Source organism: Ruditapes philippinarum, unplaced genomic scaffold (genome assembly GCF_026571515.1).
Source record: "Ruditapes philippinarum isolate M1 unplaced genomic scaffold, ASM2657151v2 ctg615_1_1_1_1, whole genome shotgun sequence".
NCBI classification, from domain to species: domain Eukaryota; kingdom Metazoa; phylum Mollusca; class Bivalvia; order Venerida; family Veneridae; genus Ruditapes; species Ruditapes philippinarum.
In genome coordinates, this window is record NW_026853829.1 from 62605 (window position 1) to 83694 (window position 21090).

The 21090-nt window shown below is 33.6% G+C and overlaps 1 protein-coding gene across 1 annotated transcript in view; it reads left to right on the plus strand.

Moving 5' to 3' along the window:
* The window catches only part of LOC132738095 (eukaryotic translation initiation factor 5B-like), a 76665-nt gene that overhangs the window by 18403 nt on the left and 37172 nt on the right, over positions 1-21090 (plus strand). Inside the window, exons 8-16 of the mRNA XM_060725523.1 lie at positions 309-407; positions 893-1117; positions 1895-2088; positions 2884-2991; positions 3847-3957; positions 4776-4843; positions 6684-6825; positions 9225-9356; positions 9614-9796. Coding sequence (XP_060581506.1) covers positions 309-407; positions 893-1117; positions 1895-2088; positions 2884-2991; positions 3847-3957; positions 4776-4843; positions 6684-6825; positions 9225-9356; positions 9614-9796 — 1262 coding nt within the window. The remainder of the gene's footprint in view (positions 1-308; positions 408-892; positions 1118-1894; positions 2089-2883; positions 2992-3846; positions 3958-4775; positions 4844-6683; positions 6826-9224; positions 9357-9613; positions 9797-21090) is intronic.

Genomic DNA, 21090 nt, shown 5'->3' on the forward strand with positions numbered 1-21090 from the left:
TACAAGCAAACATACAGTGGAGCTGTGGGTAAGTTTACGTTGAAGGGACTTGTGTAAAAATCTTCTAGACATTAGGTTTTTGACAAAATTTTGAGCCATCAACGTTGACTTATTTATGGCATATGAGGTCTCGCTGCACCAGTACAGCAGGAAAGTTGTCAAAAGATCTTGTATGTGTCTGTTCTACTTATATGTTCCTCTATTTTGTTATTCTTGACAGTCATATTTTCCTTTTTTACTAACATTTGTATCTGTTAGATTATATGATGTACAGGGACTTTCAAGATTATTTTCTGTTTTAATACCAGGTTTAGAGATTAAAACAAAAGAGGAGGAAGTGGTAGAGGCAAAGAAGAAGAGACCTATATATGAGAAGAAAAAGAAGAAGCCACAACAAAAACAAGATGGTGAATCATTTTTATCTTTCAATTTTATAAATGTTCACAAAATCTTTTTAAATTTTCGGCCTCCATGTCTTGTTGTATTGGTCCATTTAGTCCAATTAACTTGCGCTTCAACACATGCTAGGATTGCTAGTGGCAGCAGCAACAGTGTGGTTTGAACCCTGACAGGGGAAAGCTGTTGTTTCCTTGAACAAGAAACTTTACACTTATCACTTAAGACTGGTTTCTTTCTTTGGTTTCTTTCTTTCTGGAATGGATCTTGGAGTGTGACTTTAAGCTTCTAGGTTCCTACACAATCAAACTAAAATGAATTCACTAAAAAAACAACAATTCAGTAAATATACATTCATACCAAAGAGATTTTCTTGTACTAAATTTTCTTGTAACTACATTAAAAGGAATAAAAGAAATTTATGATGTAAAGTTTGAATAGAATGTTACTAGTTTCCAGTTTGTAATGCAATTTAATCTATTATAATAATTCTCAGATTCCGAGCCAACTGATAAGACACCGTCTCCAGAAGACACCCCGGCTCAAACCCCAGTCAGTGAAGAGGCTCCATCAATAGTGGAGACACCTGAAGCAGAGAGTAGTGAGGCAGTTGTTGATACAGAGGAGAAGGAAGAAGTTAGTGATATTAAAGATGAGTGGGATATTAGTAGTGAAGAAGAGGAGGAAGAAGAAGAAGAAAAAGAATCATCACCTGAAACTGGTAAATGTTTTGATATTTAAGCCGCGTCATGACAAAACCAACATAATGGGTTTGCGACCAGCATGGATCAAACTCTATAACAAGTAGAGAAACTGATAGCGAACAGCATGGATCCTGATCAGACTGCGCGGATGCGCAGGCGATGCGCAGGCTGGTCTGGACTCATGCTGATCGCAAAACCATTATGTTGGTTTTGTTATGGCGTGGCTCATTTCTGCTCACATAGGCATGTGCTTCGTCATCTTATCTATGAAGAAGAAAAAACACCTGTGTTTGTAACAATGGTTTGTATGAATTGCTTTGTTTATGAGTATACTCATTTAGATCTTATTTTTTTGCTTTATAGTGTTATGCTGTAAAATTATGTTTTTATGCAAGCCTTTAATTGATGTGAAAAAGTATGCAAGGTTTAAATTTTGTGAAAACTGTTAAGCATTTAACGCAAAAGTTCAAAAAAAAAATCAAATATTTATATCCATTTAGAGCATGATGCAACCTTCAAAAAAGCATTATAATTTCTATATGTGAATGCAGTGCTTAGTTCCTACATATCATTAATGAACTCTAATGCTTATTAAATTCCATCAGGAGCTATAGTTAGTCATTCAGCTGGGTAAGATAAAGTAAATAGTTCTATGTGTCTGAAACAATAGAGGGGCACCTGTGGTCAGCTCTACCACTTTAAACTGTATAGAAAATGTAAAACTTATGATGTGTGATATCATAGATAAAGTATATTTTATATAACTTCATGTTAAATATGATTGAACATTTCAGAAACCAAAGCTGAAGCTAAAGGTAAAAAAGTGGAAGTAAAAGTGGAAGATGATGATGAGGATGACGAAGATGATGATGATGAGGAATCAGATGACGAGGGTGATGATGAAGATGATGATGATGATGAAAGTGAATCGGATTCAGAGAGTGATGATGATCTTACACCATATGAAAGGGCAGAGATTAAATTAAAGGTTGGGGAATATGTGCTTGCTTATTACATTGAAAATATAATGTTTTGGTGGTTGAAATAGGTACCAATATGTCCTTGATATAATGCAAAGAGCCCTTGATCTCCCTCTTTTGGTATAGCTGAAGCTAAAAATATGCATACAGACCTTTGTCCGAGGTTATTAAGAAATTCCTTAAGCTCAAACTGAGATCTCTGGTATTTGATTGGTCACAAACTGCCACAGAATATTCACTGCCCCAAAAAAATCCTGAGAATTGAGACAGAACTCAGAAAAAGTTTTATAACCTCAAGGCCTGAACTCATGTCATTGTGATAAAAATTCATCACCTTGAACTTATATTATACCTGGGCCTGTTTAACAGTTTTATAGAGGGGTTGCTTACTACAGTGAAAAAAAATCCTACTAGAAATATAAGATGGTATTAGAAAGCTATTCAGCTTTTTGCAGAAATTGGTGATTCTACTGAGGTGCCTATTTCAAGTATTTGTTACTAGAATAGTGCTGCCACAGGGGTCATTTTGGGTCATCCTCTACCAATGTAGATGAAAAGTTACCAATTGAATTTAGTGATGTTGATGATAATTGAATACCAACAAAGAAATATAACATGCATAACACATTATTACAGTCCTTAAGTAGTCTGTTAATCTCTTTAAATATCATTTAGTAAAAAAAAAAGGAAAAGGAAGACATTTTATTTGAGAATTAACATCATTTTAAATGTTTGTGTTTAGTTAATGTTTTGATCTAAATGTTTATTTATTGTTTTTTTTTGTTGTTGTTTTTTTTCTCCAGAAATTACATGAAAAGTGTGAGGCAAATAGAACAGTAGAAGATTTACGAGCCCCTGTTGTTTGTGTACTAGGACATGTGGATACTGGTAAAACAAAGATTCTAGACAAGGTTTGTAAAATATATGTCATGTTGTTGTATTATTGTTTCCTTACCTTATGCCTGAAAGGGTACCAGAGGTCTTCCTCCAGCAGTTTCAGCAAGAAAGGTGCTGTGTGGCCTTTACAATGTTGGTAACTTGGTATGGCTTAAAATCCAACAAATAAACATTCTCATCAGCTAAGTAAGGATAAGGGCCTTGTATCAGTAACTTGAGTCTTTTCAGCTGCCTATGTTTTTATCTTGTGATAATGTATAATTAAGTATGTTTCCTGCGATTTATATAACGAACCATACTGTATATAGAAATTGGGAGTTCTTTTCAGAACAGCATTTATGTAAATGTATCTGTGCTGTTTTTAGAATCCAATAATGATAATAGATACGACTCAAACACTGTAAAACTGTTTAACCAATAAACTAAGAATGTAAACAAAGAAAGTCACTTTAAAAACATTCACCTGTACAGTTTACATTTCTATGGAGCAGTTTTTTATCAGGTTATCTATACATGGATAGGACAATCTTGTGATAGTTAGGGAAGAAATATTGGCCCATTTGCAGTGTGGAAAAGGTTCCAAGCTCATGTATATATATCTGATTCTTTATTAAACCAGAAAGGCTTTACTGTCTTATCTCAGTATACTTCTTCACTTGGATTATTGATTAAAACTGACAATCTCAAATGAAGGCTTTACATATACAGAGCAAAGTCATTGGAGTCAAATGGTGTTATCCTAGAATAGACCCAGGGGGTTTAATTCTGGAGTGTATTTTAGATAATGCCATATCTGACTGTAAACTATACATTCCCCTTAGACCATGTGCCATACCAATATGTTAAAGATTTTGTTTTAATTTTTTCAGTTACGGAGAACTAATGTACAGGATGGTGAAGCAGGGGGAATAACTCAACAGATTGGTGCTACTAATGTTCCCCATCAAGCTATTCTAGATAAAACTACTATGTGCAAAGAAGTAAGTTTGTCACCTGTTATATTTGGTGTAAAAGAAATGAGCCGCATCACAACAAAACCAACATAGTGCATTTGAGACCAGCATGGATCCAGACCAGCCTGGGCATCCGCGCAGTCTGATCAGGATCCATGCTGTTCGCTTACCAAGTCTATTACAAGTAGAGAAACTGACAGCGAACAGCATGGATCCTGATCAGACTGCGTGGATGCGCAGGCTAGTTTGGATCCATGCTGGTCGCAAATGCACTTTGTTGGTTTTGTTGTGATGCGGCTCAAATATATTTTAGGTCTGAATTGTATCACACATATGCTTTGTTAAGTTTGGGATGTAAAAATAAGGATAGGTCTGTCATTTTCGTAGCTAACTGAAAAATTGTTGACAGGGCAATAATTATTGTGTAGCTGTTAAACAATTTTATAAATTGGTTATTTCTTTTAATCAATACACTTTATAATTGATATTTTAGTTATTCACTCAGCTATATTGAAATAATGAACTAAAGAAATTCGTATTAAAAAGTAAGAAAATTGCTGTGAATTTTTTAATTTCAAGAGGCTCATTTGACAAAATGAACAAAGTTACTCTCCCTTCACCTATGTTGGTTCCAGCTTGCCAAAAGCTTATTCGTTTGGTTGTAAACTTTCCTTAATTATTACATGAAGCTTGAAAAGTAGACCTGTAACTTTACCACAGTTCATTTGGCATGAAACCTGCCCAAAAGAAAATATCAGTATAGATTTTCTTATTCAATAATTGTTTACTATTTATTTTAAGTTAAAATGATGCAAAAATAAATTTAATATATGATTTTCCTTCAGTTCCAGAAAAAAGGTTTAAAGTTACCAGGTTTACTTATTATAGATACACCAGGTCACGAGTCTTTCAGGTGAGTAATTGCTGTATGTTTAACCTTATCTAAAACTGCATAATACTTTGCCACTAGTATAAAAGCCGTGCTTGCTAGCAAGTCGATGCAGTATGATACAGGCTCCATTCTGATAGCTGACAAAATTTTAAAGTGTCATCATGAGGTCACTATATTTGATAATGGACTGTTTCAAAATAATAGTTGGTTGAACAAGTCTGTTCAGGAAATTTTTAAGAAATTAATTTTCGAGCAAATGAAGTGAAGCGAGAAAATTAGTTTCTTAAAACTTATATATAACATATATTAAATTGACTTACAGTTAGGCACGCCCATTCAAATAGAGTGCATTGTGTAAATAGAGTCCATTAAATCGGCTCATTTAACATATAGATTTAATACATAAAGTTGAGTTACAGCTCTGTATGGAAAATATTTTGTCAAAATTTAAATAAATGAGTAATTTCATTGGCAGACAAACTTTAGCGCAGGCTTGTAATAAAGCCATTTAATAAAAACGATATAACACTAGTGACGTCATTTGCGCTATATATAAACATAGCGTTAAAGCGCGCTAATGTTAGCCTTATACTAATAAAACATGACTCATTTTAGCTGTAAACCATTCTCTTTTTAGCTCGACTATTCGATAAGAATAAGTAGAGCTATTGCAGTCACCCGAGCGTCGGCGTCGGCGTAACCACTTATGTTAAAGTTTTTGTAATAGTTCAAATATTTTCAAAGTCCATAGACATATGGCTTTGAAACTTTGCACACTTGTTCACCATCATGACCCCAACCTGTAGACAGGAGGAGGTAACTCTATCAAGCATTTTGACAGAATAATGCCCCTTTTTCGACTTAGAATTTACGTTAAAGTTTTTGTAATAGTTCAAATATTTTCAAAGTCCATTGACATATGGCTTTGAAACTTTGCACACACTTGTTCACCATCATGACCCCAACCTGTAGACAGGAGGAGGTAACTCTATCAAGCATTTTGACAGAATTATGCCCCTTTTTCGACTTAGAATTTACGTTAAAGTTTTTTGTAATAGTTCAAATATTTTCAAAGTCCATTGACATATGGCTTTGAAACTTTGCACACTTGTTCAACATCATGACTCCAACCTGTAAAACAGGAGGAGGTAACTCTATCAAGCATTTTGACAGAATTATGCCCCTTTTTCGACTTAGAATTTACGTTAAAGTTTTTGTAATAGTTCAAATATTTTCAAAGTCCATTGACATATGGCTTTGAAACTTTACACACTTGTTCACCATCATGACTTCAACCTGGAAACAGGAGGAGGTAACTCTATCAAGCATTTTGACAGAATTATGCCCCTTTTTCGACTTAGAATTTACGTTAAAGTTTTTGTAATAGTTCAAATATTTTCAAAGTCCATTGACATATGGCTTTGAAACTTTGCACACTTGTTAACCATCATGACCCCAACCTGTAAACAGGAGGAGGTAACTCTATCAAGCATTTTGACAGAATTATGCCCCTTTTTCGACTTAGAATTTACGTTAAAGTTTTTGTAATAGTTCAAATATTTTCAAAGTCCATTGACATATGGCTTTGAAACTTTGCACACTTGTTCACCATCATGACCCCAACCTGTAAACAGGAGGAGGTAACTCTATCAAGCATTTTTTTTACTATCAAGCACTAAGAATAGTCGAGCGTTGCTGTCCTACCGACAGCTCTTGTTGAATATGTAATAACTTTTAGTAATAACTCAAATATTTAGTTATAATAAAATATATCAATAAATTGCTAAGAATGATTTGGCCAATCTTAAGTAAGTAATAATAGATTGTTTATATACATGTATATATTATTTCTTGTTTTCAGTAATCTGCGTTCACGTGGATCATCCCTCTGTGATATAGCCATTCTTGTTATAGATATTATGCATGGATTAGAACCTCAAACTATAGAATCTATCAATTTACTCAAAGACAAGAAGACGCCATTTGTTGTTGCATTAAATAAAGTAAGTCCATGTATTATTACATTTTTAGCTCGACTTTTCTATGAAAAGGGGAGCTATCCTACTCGCCCCGGCGTCGGCGTTAGCGTCGGCGTTGGCGTCACACCTTGGTTAAGTTTTTTGTACCACCCCACTTTATTTCAGAAGTATTACAAGTATGGCTTTGAAACTTACCATACTTGTTCACCATCATAACCTCCATCTACAGACAAGAGTACATAACTCTGTCAAGGTTTTTGACAGAATTATGGCCCTTTTTTGACTTAGAAAGTGTATTGAGCTTGGTTAAGTTTTTTGTACCACCTCACTTTATTTCAAAACCATTGGAGGTATTGCTTTGAAACTGACCATACTTGTTTACCATCACGACCTTCATCAACAGACAAGAGGACATAACTCTGTCAAGGTTTTTGACAGAATTATGCCCCTTTTTGACTTAGAAAATACATTGAATATGGGTAAAATCCACTTATTGCCTTAACCCTTTGAGATATTGCTTTGAAACTTTTAATGCTATTTCACATCATTACCCCCATCTGTACGCAAGAGAAGGTAACTCTGTCAAGGATTTGTTTTAAAAATTAAGGCCTTTTATCGACTTAGAATCTTGGTTAAGTTTTTAGTACCAGTCCACTTTTTGACTGAACTGTTTGAGATATTAATTTTTTTTCTTTCTTACCAGCCCTCTTTTGACTTAAACATTTCAAACTTTGCTGCAGTGTTCAAGGGTATCACACAATTCAGTAAAATAATTCTTCACTAAATATCTTAATGCTCATGGCCATTGTTCACTTTAAAAATACAGAGATTCTTGTATTGCCTTTTACTGCAAAAACTTTTTTTATTGGCAAGCAATAAAAAAGTCGAGCGCGCTGTCTTACGGACAGCTCTTGTTATTTTATGCTTTTCAGTGGATTACTGATTTATCCGTGAAAATTATATTTGATAATTTCACAGTGAAAATTATCAAAATATAATTTCACTTTTTTCAATGACGAAACTACTTTTTTAAGATTTTCCCCATGTGGTACCTCAATTTTATTTTTACTGACAATTCTGACAATGTCAGGCTGTTAAAAGAAATAGCAAAGCAGAGATAGATAAATAACTTAAATGTCAAAAGTAATAAAGAGAGAAAACTTACTTCTATTCCTTCAAATTCCAATTACCAAATTTTGTCTCTAAATTTTTTTGTTTGTTTTTACAGTCTGAAAAATACATTCCTTCCCCATGCAAAACTGCTCTTGATGACATTTGGGCATATTAAAGTATCCTACGAGCAATAACTGCCGTATGCTTTATGAAAACTTGAAAAGCATTGACAGCCATCACTCGTAAAATAAGTAAAACAACCCAGCGTTCCTTCATGTCCTTATGCAAGCTTCCAAGTTTTCCATTTTCCTAGCTCCTTTTCTGAATGTTTTCACTTCTGTCAACACTTATTTTTTGTCTGTTACAATCCTCAAATAAGTTTTCTTTCTTTTAAAAAGGTGTATGACTAACAAATCCAAATTATATCCTTCTGAATCTTACACAATTATTTTCCTCCCATGAAATACACAACTTTAAAAAATGGCTGCCGCTTACATTTTACAAAGCCAGGTCTAATATAAATTTGCAGTAAGTAACAGAAATATGGATGGATGGTTGGACTTTTTCTCCTACAAGAATTGTTTGTTTTTATTATTAAAACAAGCGATCATTCATATTTTTTTAATAAAATGAATAAATATCACCGTCATTTAACCGTGATTGGCGGACTTATTTTTCAGCTCAAGACTTCTTGCTTTAAATGAGAAATTCTGTCTAAATGGGGCTCTCAATGGGGGAAACAGATTTTAATATTAACGTTAAAATTATGGAAATTTCGTTTTAACTTGTTTTTAAGCATAAAATAAAAAGAAAATTTGTCTGTTTGTTGTGTAAGATGTAATTGTATTTCATCTCGTGAACTTTAAAAACAGTATTCTCACTCGCGGCTACGCCACTCGTGAGAATACTGTTTTTAAAGCCCACTCGATGAAATAAAATTTCATCTTACACACAAACAAACAAATATCCTCTATATCTTTCTTTTGATTTTTGGAGCTTCAATAAGGTCCAAATTGCTAAAAACATAAAATTTGTAATTCTTAAATGATAAATAGATCAACTTGGGTATTTCAAAGTTAAATATATATGAAGAATAATTAATAAATTAAAATAAATTTGAAAAAGATTTTTTGTGCTTCCTAGCCCTCTTGTTTAAATCAAAAGATAGAGTTACTGACAGAGACAAGGAGTCGAGAAATACTGATGGGAACTATGGATTTTGTCATACCATATTATCTGACCACCTAAAACAATTTGGTATATTTTATTTCCTGTTATAAAAGAATATTGATAGAATTGATTGATTACAGATAGACAGATTATATCAGTGGAAGAGTAACCCTAATAGTGATGTTGTAAATGTAATAAAGAAACAAACACAGATGTGTAAACAAGAATATGACGAGAGGTCACAGGCTGTGATAACACAACTAGCTGAACAGGTATGTGTGGCAGTTCTGTCTTCAACGAGTTATATCTTGATGACCTTTCCTTTTAAAATTCTTAGGTTCTAGTGCTAATTGGTTTAAATGGAATTGACTTGTTATGTATCACTTTATTTTTCATGGAGTTATGAATAAGATAACTCGAATAAGTCTTGATTTGGTATATAATCATGATTTACAACTTGATATTGGTATATAATCATGATTTTCATCTTTATTTGGTATATAATCATGATTTTCACAATATATTTTAGGGTTTGAACGCTGCACTATTTTACGAGAACAAGAATCCTAAGGAATATATATCATTGGTACCAACGTCGGCACATTCTGGAGACGGTATGGGTAACCTATTATCTCTGATATGTGAACTCACTCAAACGTGGCTCGCCAAGAAAGTCTCGTACAGCCAGGAGCTTCATGCTACCGTCATGGAGGTATGTACAACTATTCATGCTTGTAATATTATATAAGGCAATAATAAAAATGTTGATTAACATAATTATGCAAGGCAGTGTTAACATTATTTTTTTTGTATACACAATTTAAACATGAGACATTGGGATAGTGAGTAAAGAATGATCTATGTAGAAGATAGTGTCTGTTTGTCAGCATAAGCTAAATAAAATCTCTGTGGTATGCCACAGCAGCTCAACAGATTTGATGGAATGAATGCTGACTTAACAAACACTAACTAAGTGGTTGAAATTATGTTCTGAATCTTTACACAATGAAAGTATGATGTGCTGATTAAACAGGATTGTATACAATGACAATGTGGTGCCAATAAAATAAATTAGAAGTACCAAAGTCCGCGCAGTCTGATCAGGATCCATGCTGTTCGCTTACAAACCCTATTAAAAGTAGAGATACTGATAGCGAACAGTATGGATCCTGATCAGTCTGCGTGGATACGCAGGCTGGTCTGGATCCATGCTGGTCGCATACACGCTATGTTGATTTTGTCATGACGCGGCTCAAATTAGATGTACCAAAGAATTTGAAAAATGGAAAGGTCTCATAAGATTTCAAGTTAAAATCTTTATGTAATGTAATGGTCTGTGATGGAAAATAATTTGTTGGAAAATATGCTTCAAATAATTTTGATTTTTCATGTTGGATGAATAGTTAGACTAATTACGTTGAAACGTTGTAAAGTCTGATTATTATATTAATTGATAGAATGAAAATACTCAAAAATTGAGTAAGAAATGTTTGACAGGGTTAGATTTTAAAGTCAAATAATCTGTTTATCAATTTATATTTTGGAAAATGATGAAAGTATTTGTTTCCTGTTTGTATGCTTGTGACCAAATGTGTTGGGATATATAAACAAAGCTGACTAACAGTATAGACATTTACTATCGGGGATTTTTTTTGGCTTGTTTTAGAGCCGTTATTGGGTCATATTCCCAATTGAAAATAGTATATTATATTTTCCCAATCCACAGGAAAAAATTCCCAATTGAAAGTTACAAAATAAAAATATTGAATAAAAATTCTAAAATCTTTGCAAATAAGGACTTCTTCACTGTTATGTTGCTTAAATGGTTGAAGATGCCATCATAGACAGTACTTGTTTGCATCCATTTGATCATGCATTTATTCCCAATTTTTAACAAAATACCGCTGAAAATCTTAACTCCAAGGGTATGGGTCATGTTCCCAAAATCTTTGAAAAAATATCTGACTATGGTTTCTTATAAATTATGCTCAAATTTGATATATGAAAATACTGATTATAGCTATATAGTCTCTTTTTACATGTTAAATAAACATCGTTTGAGTATACACATATAAGATATGTTACATTATAAACTCTATTCAATATTAGTTAATAATACAGAATGTACTTATTTAGTACTTATTCAAAATTAAGCATATTCAAGAAGAATATTTTAGATTTTGCAATAAAAGTACTTTACCCAAAGATAAGCATAGTTTATCTTTGAAAATGTTAGAGTTTTTGCCCTTGGATTTGTATGAACATTGATATTTGTTTTGAAGCAGATTTAGGTCTAAAAACTTTTTTACTCTGTGATAGGTTTAATAAGTTTAATAATATTTCCTTGTGTAGGTCTACATAATATAGAATAAAAATTAATATGTTTGTTGTAGTTCTATACTTTATACAAAATAATAATGAACATGAATTTACAGAAAATATTATGTAAAGTTATATAATGATCGTGTTGTTTAACTTTAAAATGATCATTCATGCAGGCTTATGTTAAGTATGTTATTTTAAGATGTTCATACACTTATTTTATTTTATTCAAAGATATGTAGTGAAGTATTCATTTCCCTTGACAAAATGTATAAATTATAAGTTATTTCCTATATAATGTGTAATGTAATGATAATTTTCTCATCAAATATAATTGTTTTTAAAGTAAACATACTGGTCAACAATATGAAAAAAACATATACATGTAATCATAAATATAAACATTTATAAATGCCTTATCACATTGTATACAATTTTATGAAGATATATAAACCAGTACTTCATATAAAGATATTTACGTCAAAAACCGATGACACTAAATTGATTTTTGTACTTATCCATTATTTGTTGTCTATGTCAAGCTTTAGGAAGGAATTGTAATTTGCTAATTCGCATATATGTTGGTGCACAGGTAAATGTACTAAATAGAAAACACTTATAAACAGTTATAAACACTATGTCAGCAACATTGGATAATTTTCAGTTTTTGTTTCCAAGGATGAAAATATGTTTTTATGCTGATTGATAGGAACTATTCTTGTATCATTTTCTTCCATGTTTTCCCGATGTGGGACCATGACAGTACCACTTCCAGGTCAATTCACATCGTTCTCTATTCCCATAAAAAAAATGAGGATAAAATGGAAATATGTCACAATATAGAACTTAGAACTTGTTATAGGAGAAAAAGTAAATAAAGATACATATGTAGCTAGCTCAGAAGGTTCTGGTAGAACTGCAGAACAATAATCAAAGGGTCTCATATTCAAGTCAAGTTCAGACTGCATATTGTTCTCACACTGTCACATCTGGCATTGTTTTTTTCTATTCAATTAAAATAAAAACATGTGACACTGTTTCTGTACTTTTACATATCTCTCAATCTCACTGGATAATTTTAGGACCTGTCTTCTGTACAATATTTTGTGATATCAAAATCAAACCAGATATCAGTTTGTATCTTTCAATTATTTAGACATCCAAGTAAACTTCTAAGTGGTGATGGTTAAATGCTTATACACAGTCAGGCTTTACATTTGTGTTGAGTAAGCATTTGCAAGTTAATACTACAAGGGGAATAATCAGTGTATGATTTGGAACTTAGTAAATTGAAGTTACTTCCCTTGTATTGGTATTTTTTGTTATGGTGTGGGCTGTTTCAAAAGTAACATTTGCAAATCATCCAGTAGAAATACTTGGATATCGTAGCTGTAAATAATGTCATAGCTGAGAATACGATAATTATTTTATTCAGTTAATGTTAGCTTTGACTTGGAAAAAAACCCAACTTATTATAGTTTTAGTTTCAGCTTGTATGTTAAATAAAAGCATAATATTCAGTTATTATCTACTCTAGTTTGTCAATGAAGCCACTGATGATATCCCTGACTACTAAAAAACTACAGCTGGCAATTTTTACCACATATTGCAAACATTTATAAACAGCACAAAATATAATTTTTTACCCTTCCAGACAATTTCTTGTTTTTGAAAATTTGTTATTTCCTTAATTCTTTTCAACCTTTACTTGACATTTTACAATAAAAAGCAGCCATTTGCTATATCTTTGTCATAAAATATGATTTAATACTCGGTTTACTACTATATTTCGGACTTTGTCATCAAGAAATCATGGGCTGTTCTTTCATTTAGCAATATCTTTTGATCATTCCAGGGATTTTTAAGATATAATTATTTAGTTTGGTGAAATTATACTCATAAAATTGCTGACATTATAACAAATGATGGGCTGAACGAGTGAAGGTACTGATTTGAATGTATTGTAACAGCTTACCTGATGATTTTACTTTCTTTATTACAATTCAGTTTTTCATAATTTAAAGTGTGAAAGATTCCAAGGATCATTATTAAAATTTTACTGATAAAGAATATTAATTTCTTGCTTGAATAGCTATAACTAATAACATTCTGTACCTTGTCTGTTTTGACTTTGTAACAGTTTGAATTGATTTATTCAGGGAAATATACACATAAAAAACATATCATATTGAATTCAATCGAATTTTAAGGGATTTCCATATTAGAGCAGTATAGAAGGTGGTCAGAGCTTGCTTATTTATATAGCATGGTGGTCTCACTATGCTGGTGGTTTAAGTTTTGTTATTATCACGCTAGCAAGTACTCTAACAGTTGAATAGAAAGATTAAGTCATCAAGAACAAGGGGGAAAAAACAAGAGACCTCAGTCACCTTTGGTCTGATGATGTACTAGAACATATTGTGTATGAGAAGGTCACCAGGTGTAAATAATCCATATCTGCACAGCTTGCCTCACAATCAAATGAGAAATAAAATGAAAGAAACAGGTTTTAACTTTACTGTTCTTATCTGTTGTTTTATCAAAATTTTCTTCATATCTGATCCCTGTATAATAGTTGATCTCTTTTTTTTAAAGTACATTTTCGTACACTGGATGACTGCCACCTAGTTTTATATCGTCCAAATATTTAGACTTTACCAGCTATTAAAATATGTAAATGTGTTGTTGGTCTCATTGTGTCATTAATGGTTGAAATTAAACAGTTTTGGGTACTTGTGATGTAGTATTTATTTGTTACAAAGTGTAGATTTAAGTGTACATGTATACATGTATGGAAGGGAAGTAAACAGCAACCATAAATTTTCACTGTTGCTGTTCTTTCATTGAGCTTTGAGTAGATGGGACATTAATATAAAAAAAATAAACACTTTCAATGTATAAAGATCTTAGCATAATAAGGACTGGAAAAAAGTTATATAAAATATTGTCCCTTTTCAGCAACATCTGATATTCAAACCTATGACCTGTTTATTTATAGGTCACCTATACCTGTAGGCCACTTTATGTTCTTGTATTACATTTATATCTATCACAGATTGATCTGACAAAAGTTATCATATAGATACAGAAGTCAATTTCAAGTTTTAATATAATAAAACCTGAGAAAGTGGTAAATTATAAGATTTCACACACACACAAGTTGGGAATGATGTAGTGGGGGGCTATGAGAGTAGATGGAAGATACGGGTGGTCCTCATTAACATAGGAAGATATTCTACTGACGTGTCATAACCCCTGCCACACACACACACACTCTGTAGTAAAAACATTAAAAAAAATAAAATTTGATGTTTTTATATTTGTGATGTAATTTTAACCATACTTTTACAATAAGTGACGGGTAGCGCTACCTTTTCAAAGTTTTGTTCCTTGCGTTTTGTGCAGTTTTAAAGGCACTAAACATGGTGGTGTTGGCGCTAACTGCAATTTACACCCGTTTAAATGTTGACACCATGTTTGTTTATAATTATTCTTGTACCAGATACAGTTAATGTTACAATAGCAGCCGGAGTCAGTTTGATAGTTATATGAAACAACTGTGTAACCTGTAGGTGAAAATAATGAACAAGCAAAAATTTACTGTTTAACTTAAGTAGCCTTTCGACAGACTTGATTCTATATAGCACTGTGAACCAAAATTTCTAAAGGAACTTTGGATTCTTTCATCTGTAAGAAAACTAATCAGAAAGTTTAATTATAATAGGTTAGTGCCAACTTGTACTGAAAAATATGAGCAATCTGATCATGGTCTGCACTCAGTCAGTAAATATTTAGAAATATTTCCCTATATGAATGGTTCAAAAGATGGGCAAGTCCCTTTAAGATATTCACCATTTTAAGGATTAAAGGGTATAATTCTTTATTTGTGTAATATAAAAAATATAGCACATTTTAAGCTTTAAAGTCCATTTAGGATATAATAGTGTGGTAACAGTTTTATAAGCAGTCATCATCAGTCTGTATGAAACATCTGACTTGAACTTGATTGGTGTTATGTTAGTGACATATGCAAGTAATTAGATCTGCCATGTTCAGGATGAAAATAATTTAACTTATTGAACTTAACAGGTGGTTCATATGAAGTCCAGTAATTGCTAGCACCCATTTTTTTTAATGAAAAAAAAAAGAAAGAAGAAAAATCATAAGAAGCCAGTCTAATGTAATTCATCAATAAAATTTCTCTGAAGAACATAAATTATTTCCCTCTAGATTTGACTAATATAATATTGTAGGAAAACATATTTTTCACCTGTTTATATTATCCCTTACTTTGCTTAGTATCTAAAATTGACCTGCCAGTCTTTCAATCTAGACAAAATCATCCATCATTTCAAAGGAAAATATTAGAATATTGACTGAATAGCCACTATAGTGCAGACCATGATAAGTCAACTGTGTCTGCTGATTTTGGGCGGCACTGATTCAGGCTAGTGTAGAATCAACTGATTATAAAACTATTTCTTACTATAATAGCATTTGGGATAAGCCTTATTGTGATGTATATTGAAATTTTCTGTACTAAAGCATGCACTTTTTTTTTGCTATAATACTTTTGTAATTTATTACATATAATATATGAGAAGCCATAAAGTATTCAGATTTCAATAACATTTGACCCAAACTTAATTTTTTTAAAACTTTTTAAAGTGTTAGCAAGTCATTTCAAATAGACAGATTCATGAGGTACTTACGAAATTAACTTTACCTTCCTTGTGGGATGAGTTTGCATAAAACATTCTTATACAATTGATATATCTACCCAGGTGGGTTTCCTTCAAAAATAAAAACTGGCTGGCTTTTTTTACACAATACCTTAATCAAGACAAGAAATCAGGATACAAAAATATTGTGGCGTACATTATGAATAATAGTTTGTCTGTTTGAATCATTTAATACTTAATCTTGTGAATAAAGTTGTCTCTGACGAGAAACGAAACACCCTGTAGCTTAGATAATGCAGTGACTTAACAGTTTTACAAAAGAAAAGGAGATGATTTGATCCATTTTTCCCATGTAAATAAAGACTCCTTGGCTCACATTTGCTAAATGTTTATGAATGAATATATAGACAGATGAAACTATATGAAAAAAAAATCAGTACAAGTTTGACAGTCAAAACAAGACAGATTTCAATGGGAAGATATAGAAGATTGATTGGTGACATAGGTGTCACATTTATTTCAGATAAATTGAATTAAGAAATGTGTTTTATACTCGTCCATTTATAAATCTGATTTGATTTGTAAAAGTAATACACTAACTCCTACATGGAATTTTGTAGAGTTTTTTATTCAAGGGATATCAAAATATAATTAATTTATAAAAAAAATAAATCTAAAAAAATATATAATTCAGTATAGCCCATATGGCCTGGGCAGAATACATAGATGTTTATGTTTATGAAGCTTAAATTGGCTTTACAGTTGGTATATCCACTTGTGGTTGAGGGGTTGCCTTTAAGACTGTTGAGGCATCAGAATTGCAGCCACCGTTTAAACCTGCTTGATCTTAAGAGGCGACTAAATGAGTTTGAATAACTGGAGTTTTTGCATCTCTTAGCTCAAGCAGATGAGATGGTTTTGACCCTTCAGGTGTTGCTGAAAGTTTGTAACACCCGAAGTCAGCCATAATCATCTTTCCTGTTTTGGTGCCATTAATCTCAATAGATATTTTTTTCACTCCTGTTATGTTAAAAAACCTCAGTGGAGTCCCTTTAAAATGCATATATCAATAAGCTTGATTTCCAAAAAGTCCATATCACTTTCCTTATTTAACTTTCTGTCTAAATTGGTGTTAAATATTCAAGAAGTCTAATTCTATTGGACTTATACATGTCAGCTGCAAAACCTTTATCGGACTCGGCCAGCAAATTGTTCAGTATGGGTTTGACAGCTGTGTATTTAAATAGCTCAACATTGTATAATAACCTCATAATATGTATGTATATATTTTGTCATGGTGAATAGCATGGATATAAATATCATCCAAGAATATTCTAGACAAATGCTTTTTATGCCCCCACAATGTGGGAGCATATAGCGTTGCACTTGTCCGTTCGTCCGTCTGTCAGTCCGTACATCCCAAAATCTTGTGAACGCAACTCCTCTTAAACCTGATGGCAGATTTTGCTTAAACTTACAGGGATGAACAACCTTAAGGTGTAGATGGTAGTAAAGGAAGGAATTTTCGCTGCGACCAAATTTAAGAGAATTATGGCCCTTTGTTGATTTTTTCACTATATACTTTGTAGAAATTTTGTGAATGCAACTCCTCTTAAACTGGATGGCAGATTTTGCTTAAACTTCCAGGGATGAATAACCTTAATGTGTAGATGGCAGTTAAGGAAGGAATTTTTGCTGCAACCAAATTTAACAGAATTATGGCCCTTTGTTGATTTTTTCATTATATACTATGTAGAAATTTTGTGAACGCAACTCCTCTTAAACCGGATGGCAGATTTTGCTTAAACTTCCAGGGATTAACAACCTTAATGTGTAGATGGTAGTAAAGGAAGGAATTTTTGCTGCGACCAAATTTAACAGAATTATGGCCCTTTGTTGATTTTTAGTTTTCAACTTGTGGCACATGTAATCCAAAAAATATTTGACCTAGACTCAGTAGAGTCATAAGATTGACAGAACAGTGGCGTGTGGGGGCATCCGTGTCCTATGGACACATTTCTAGTTAAATCTTGATCTGGTCATTATACAATCATTATGCTGCATGTTGTTTAAAAAGATCCAATGGTCTCGACCCAAGTATAATTTCAATGCCATTAATTGTATATTTCTAGGTACCGGTATCTTGAAAGATTTAAAAATGTACATCCGTCATATCCGTATTATGTCTTGTGTCTTAAATGTATTTCATTAGAAGAATATAATTATGTCTACAGAATTAAAATGTTGAACAATATTATACTCAAAAGAGTTCTTTTTGAGGCTGCCCGAACATTCCATTTAAGTTCATCATGTTATATATGATTATAAAATGAATATCCATCAGTGTCCAACCTAAGTTTGTGTACTAATGGTTGCCTAGGAGACATTTTTTTGTCTAATTGACATCTTGGGAAGATTATAATCACATTATATTTGTCTAATTTGAATGATATATAAATGATCAACTGATTTACATAAAATTTAAAAGCCTTTTATCATTTTTAGATTGCTTTTATCATTAAAATCCTATTTATTTTTTATTAAGAATTGGAAAATAGAAGTTTCTCTCATTTTTTTCTCTTAAAATTGTAAAAAAGATGAATATTTTAATGTAAGACAGAATGAAAAATTTGGCAGACTGCATGGATATTAAATTGAAATTTGATAAAAGTCATTGATTGCAAAAATAGTTTAAAAGATCTTTAACTTTTACCTAATAAGTATCAAATTAAAGTCATATTGGACTTTGGCGTCTGTCAAATTTTCTGCGTCTTATTTCAAAATGGATGCCTGCTGGGAAAAGTGTCAGTTTAAATGCTGACTTAAATTAATGCAACAAAAATAGTTGGGCGGATGTTGTATTTACATAGAGTAAACACTGTGTTGTGGTCTCCCGTTGTTAGTCTTTTCATGCTCATAGTGCACTTCCTGTGCACCGTGTCAAAATCACCTGGCACAAACATGTATAACATAAACATTCATTACATGGAATTCTGAAATTAAAATGAAATAAAATACCTTGATTAGTGGGGGGGGGGGGGGAGGGAATATAATGAAAATTCAATAGCAATTAGTAATTTGTATGTAAAAGAATTATTTTAAGGGAACCATTTACATAACAAAATTTGAAAGTTAACAATTTTTGGTATATTTTTTGTCCATTCCTTTAATAGTATTGCAGGTCGTTTTATAGGATGGTATGATTTTCTACTATCTAAAAGAATGGTTTATAACCAAGTGCCTGTCTGTGCCTTAACCTGTAAATTGATGCCAGGCACCACCAGTAAATTGATGCCAGGCACCATCAGTAAATTGATGCCAGGCACCATCAGTAAACTGATGCCAGGCACCAACAGTAAACTGATGCCAGGCACCACCAGTAAATTGATGCCAGGCACCACTAGTAAATTGATGCAAGGCACCATCAGTAAGTTGATGCCAGGCACCACCAGTAAATTGATGCCAGGCACCACCAGTAAATTGATGCCAGGCACCATCATAAATTGATGCCAGGCACCACCAGTAAACTGATGCCAGGCACCACCAGTAAATTGATGCTAGGCACCACCAGTAAATTGATACCAGGCACCACCAGTAAATTAATGCCAGGCACCATCAGTAAATTGATGCCAGGCACCATCATAAATTGATGCCAGGCACAACCAGTAAACTGATGCCAGGCACCACCAGTAAATTGGGTGCCAGGCACCACCAGTAAATTGATGCCAGGCACCATCAGTAAATTGATGCCAGGCACCATCATAAATTGATGTTAGGCACCACCAGTAAACTGATGCCAGGCACCACCAGTAAATTGATGCCAGGCACCACCAGTAAAAATTGATGCCAGGCACCACCAGTAAACTGATGCCAGACACCATCAGTAAATTGATGCCAGGCACCATCATAAATTGATGCCAGGCACCACCAGTAAACTGATGCCAGGCACCACCAGTAAATTGATGCCAGGCACCACCAGTAAATTGATGCAAGGCACCACCAGTAAATTGATGTCAGGCACCACCAGTAAACATACGCCAGACACCACCAGTAAACTGATGCCAGGCACCACCAGTAAAAATTCATGCCAGGCACCACCAGTAAACCGATGCCAGGCACCACCAGTAAACTAATGCAGGGCACCACCAGTAAATTGATGCCAGGCACCACCAATAATTGATACCAGGCACCACCAGTAAACTGATGCAGGGCACCACCTGTAAATTGATGCCAGGCACCACCAGTAAACTGATGCCAGGCACCAACAGTAAACTGATGCCAGGCACCACCAATAAACTGATGCCAGGCACCACCAGTAAACTGATGCCAGGTATCACCAGTAAACTGATGCAGGGCACCACCAGTAAACTGATGCCAGGCACCAACAGTAAACTGATGCCAGGCACCACCAGTAAATTGATGCCAGGCACCACCAGTAAACTGATGCCAGGCACCAACAGTAAACTGATGCCAGGCACCACCAGTAAATTGATGCCAGGCACCACCAGTAAACTGATGCCAGGCACCACCAGTAAACTGATGCCAGGCACCACCAGTAAACTGATGCAGGGAACCACCAGTAAAGCTGATGCCAGGCACCACCAGTAAACTGATGCAGGGCACCACCAGTAAACTGATGCAGGGCACCACCAGTAAACTGATGCCAGGTACCATCAGTGAATTGATGCCAGGCACCACCAGTAAACTGATGCCAGGTATCACCAGTAAACTGATGCCAGGTACCATCAGTAAATTGATGCCAGGCACCACCAGTAAACTGATGCCAGGCACCACCAATAAATTGATGCCAGGCACCACAAGTAAACTGATGCCAGGCACCACAAGTAAACTGATGCCAGGCACCACAAGTAAACTGTTGCCAGGCACCACCAGTAAACTGATGCAGGGCACCACCAGTAAAACTGATGCCAGGTACCATCAGTAAATTGATGCCAGGCACCACCAGTAAACTGATGCCAGGGGCACCACCAGTAAACTGATG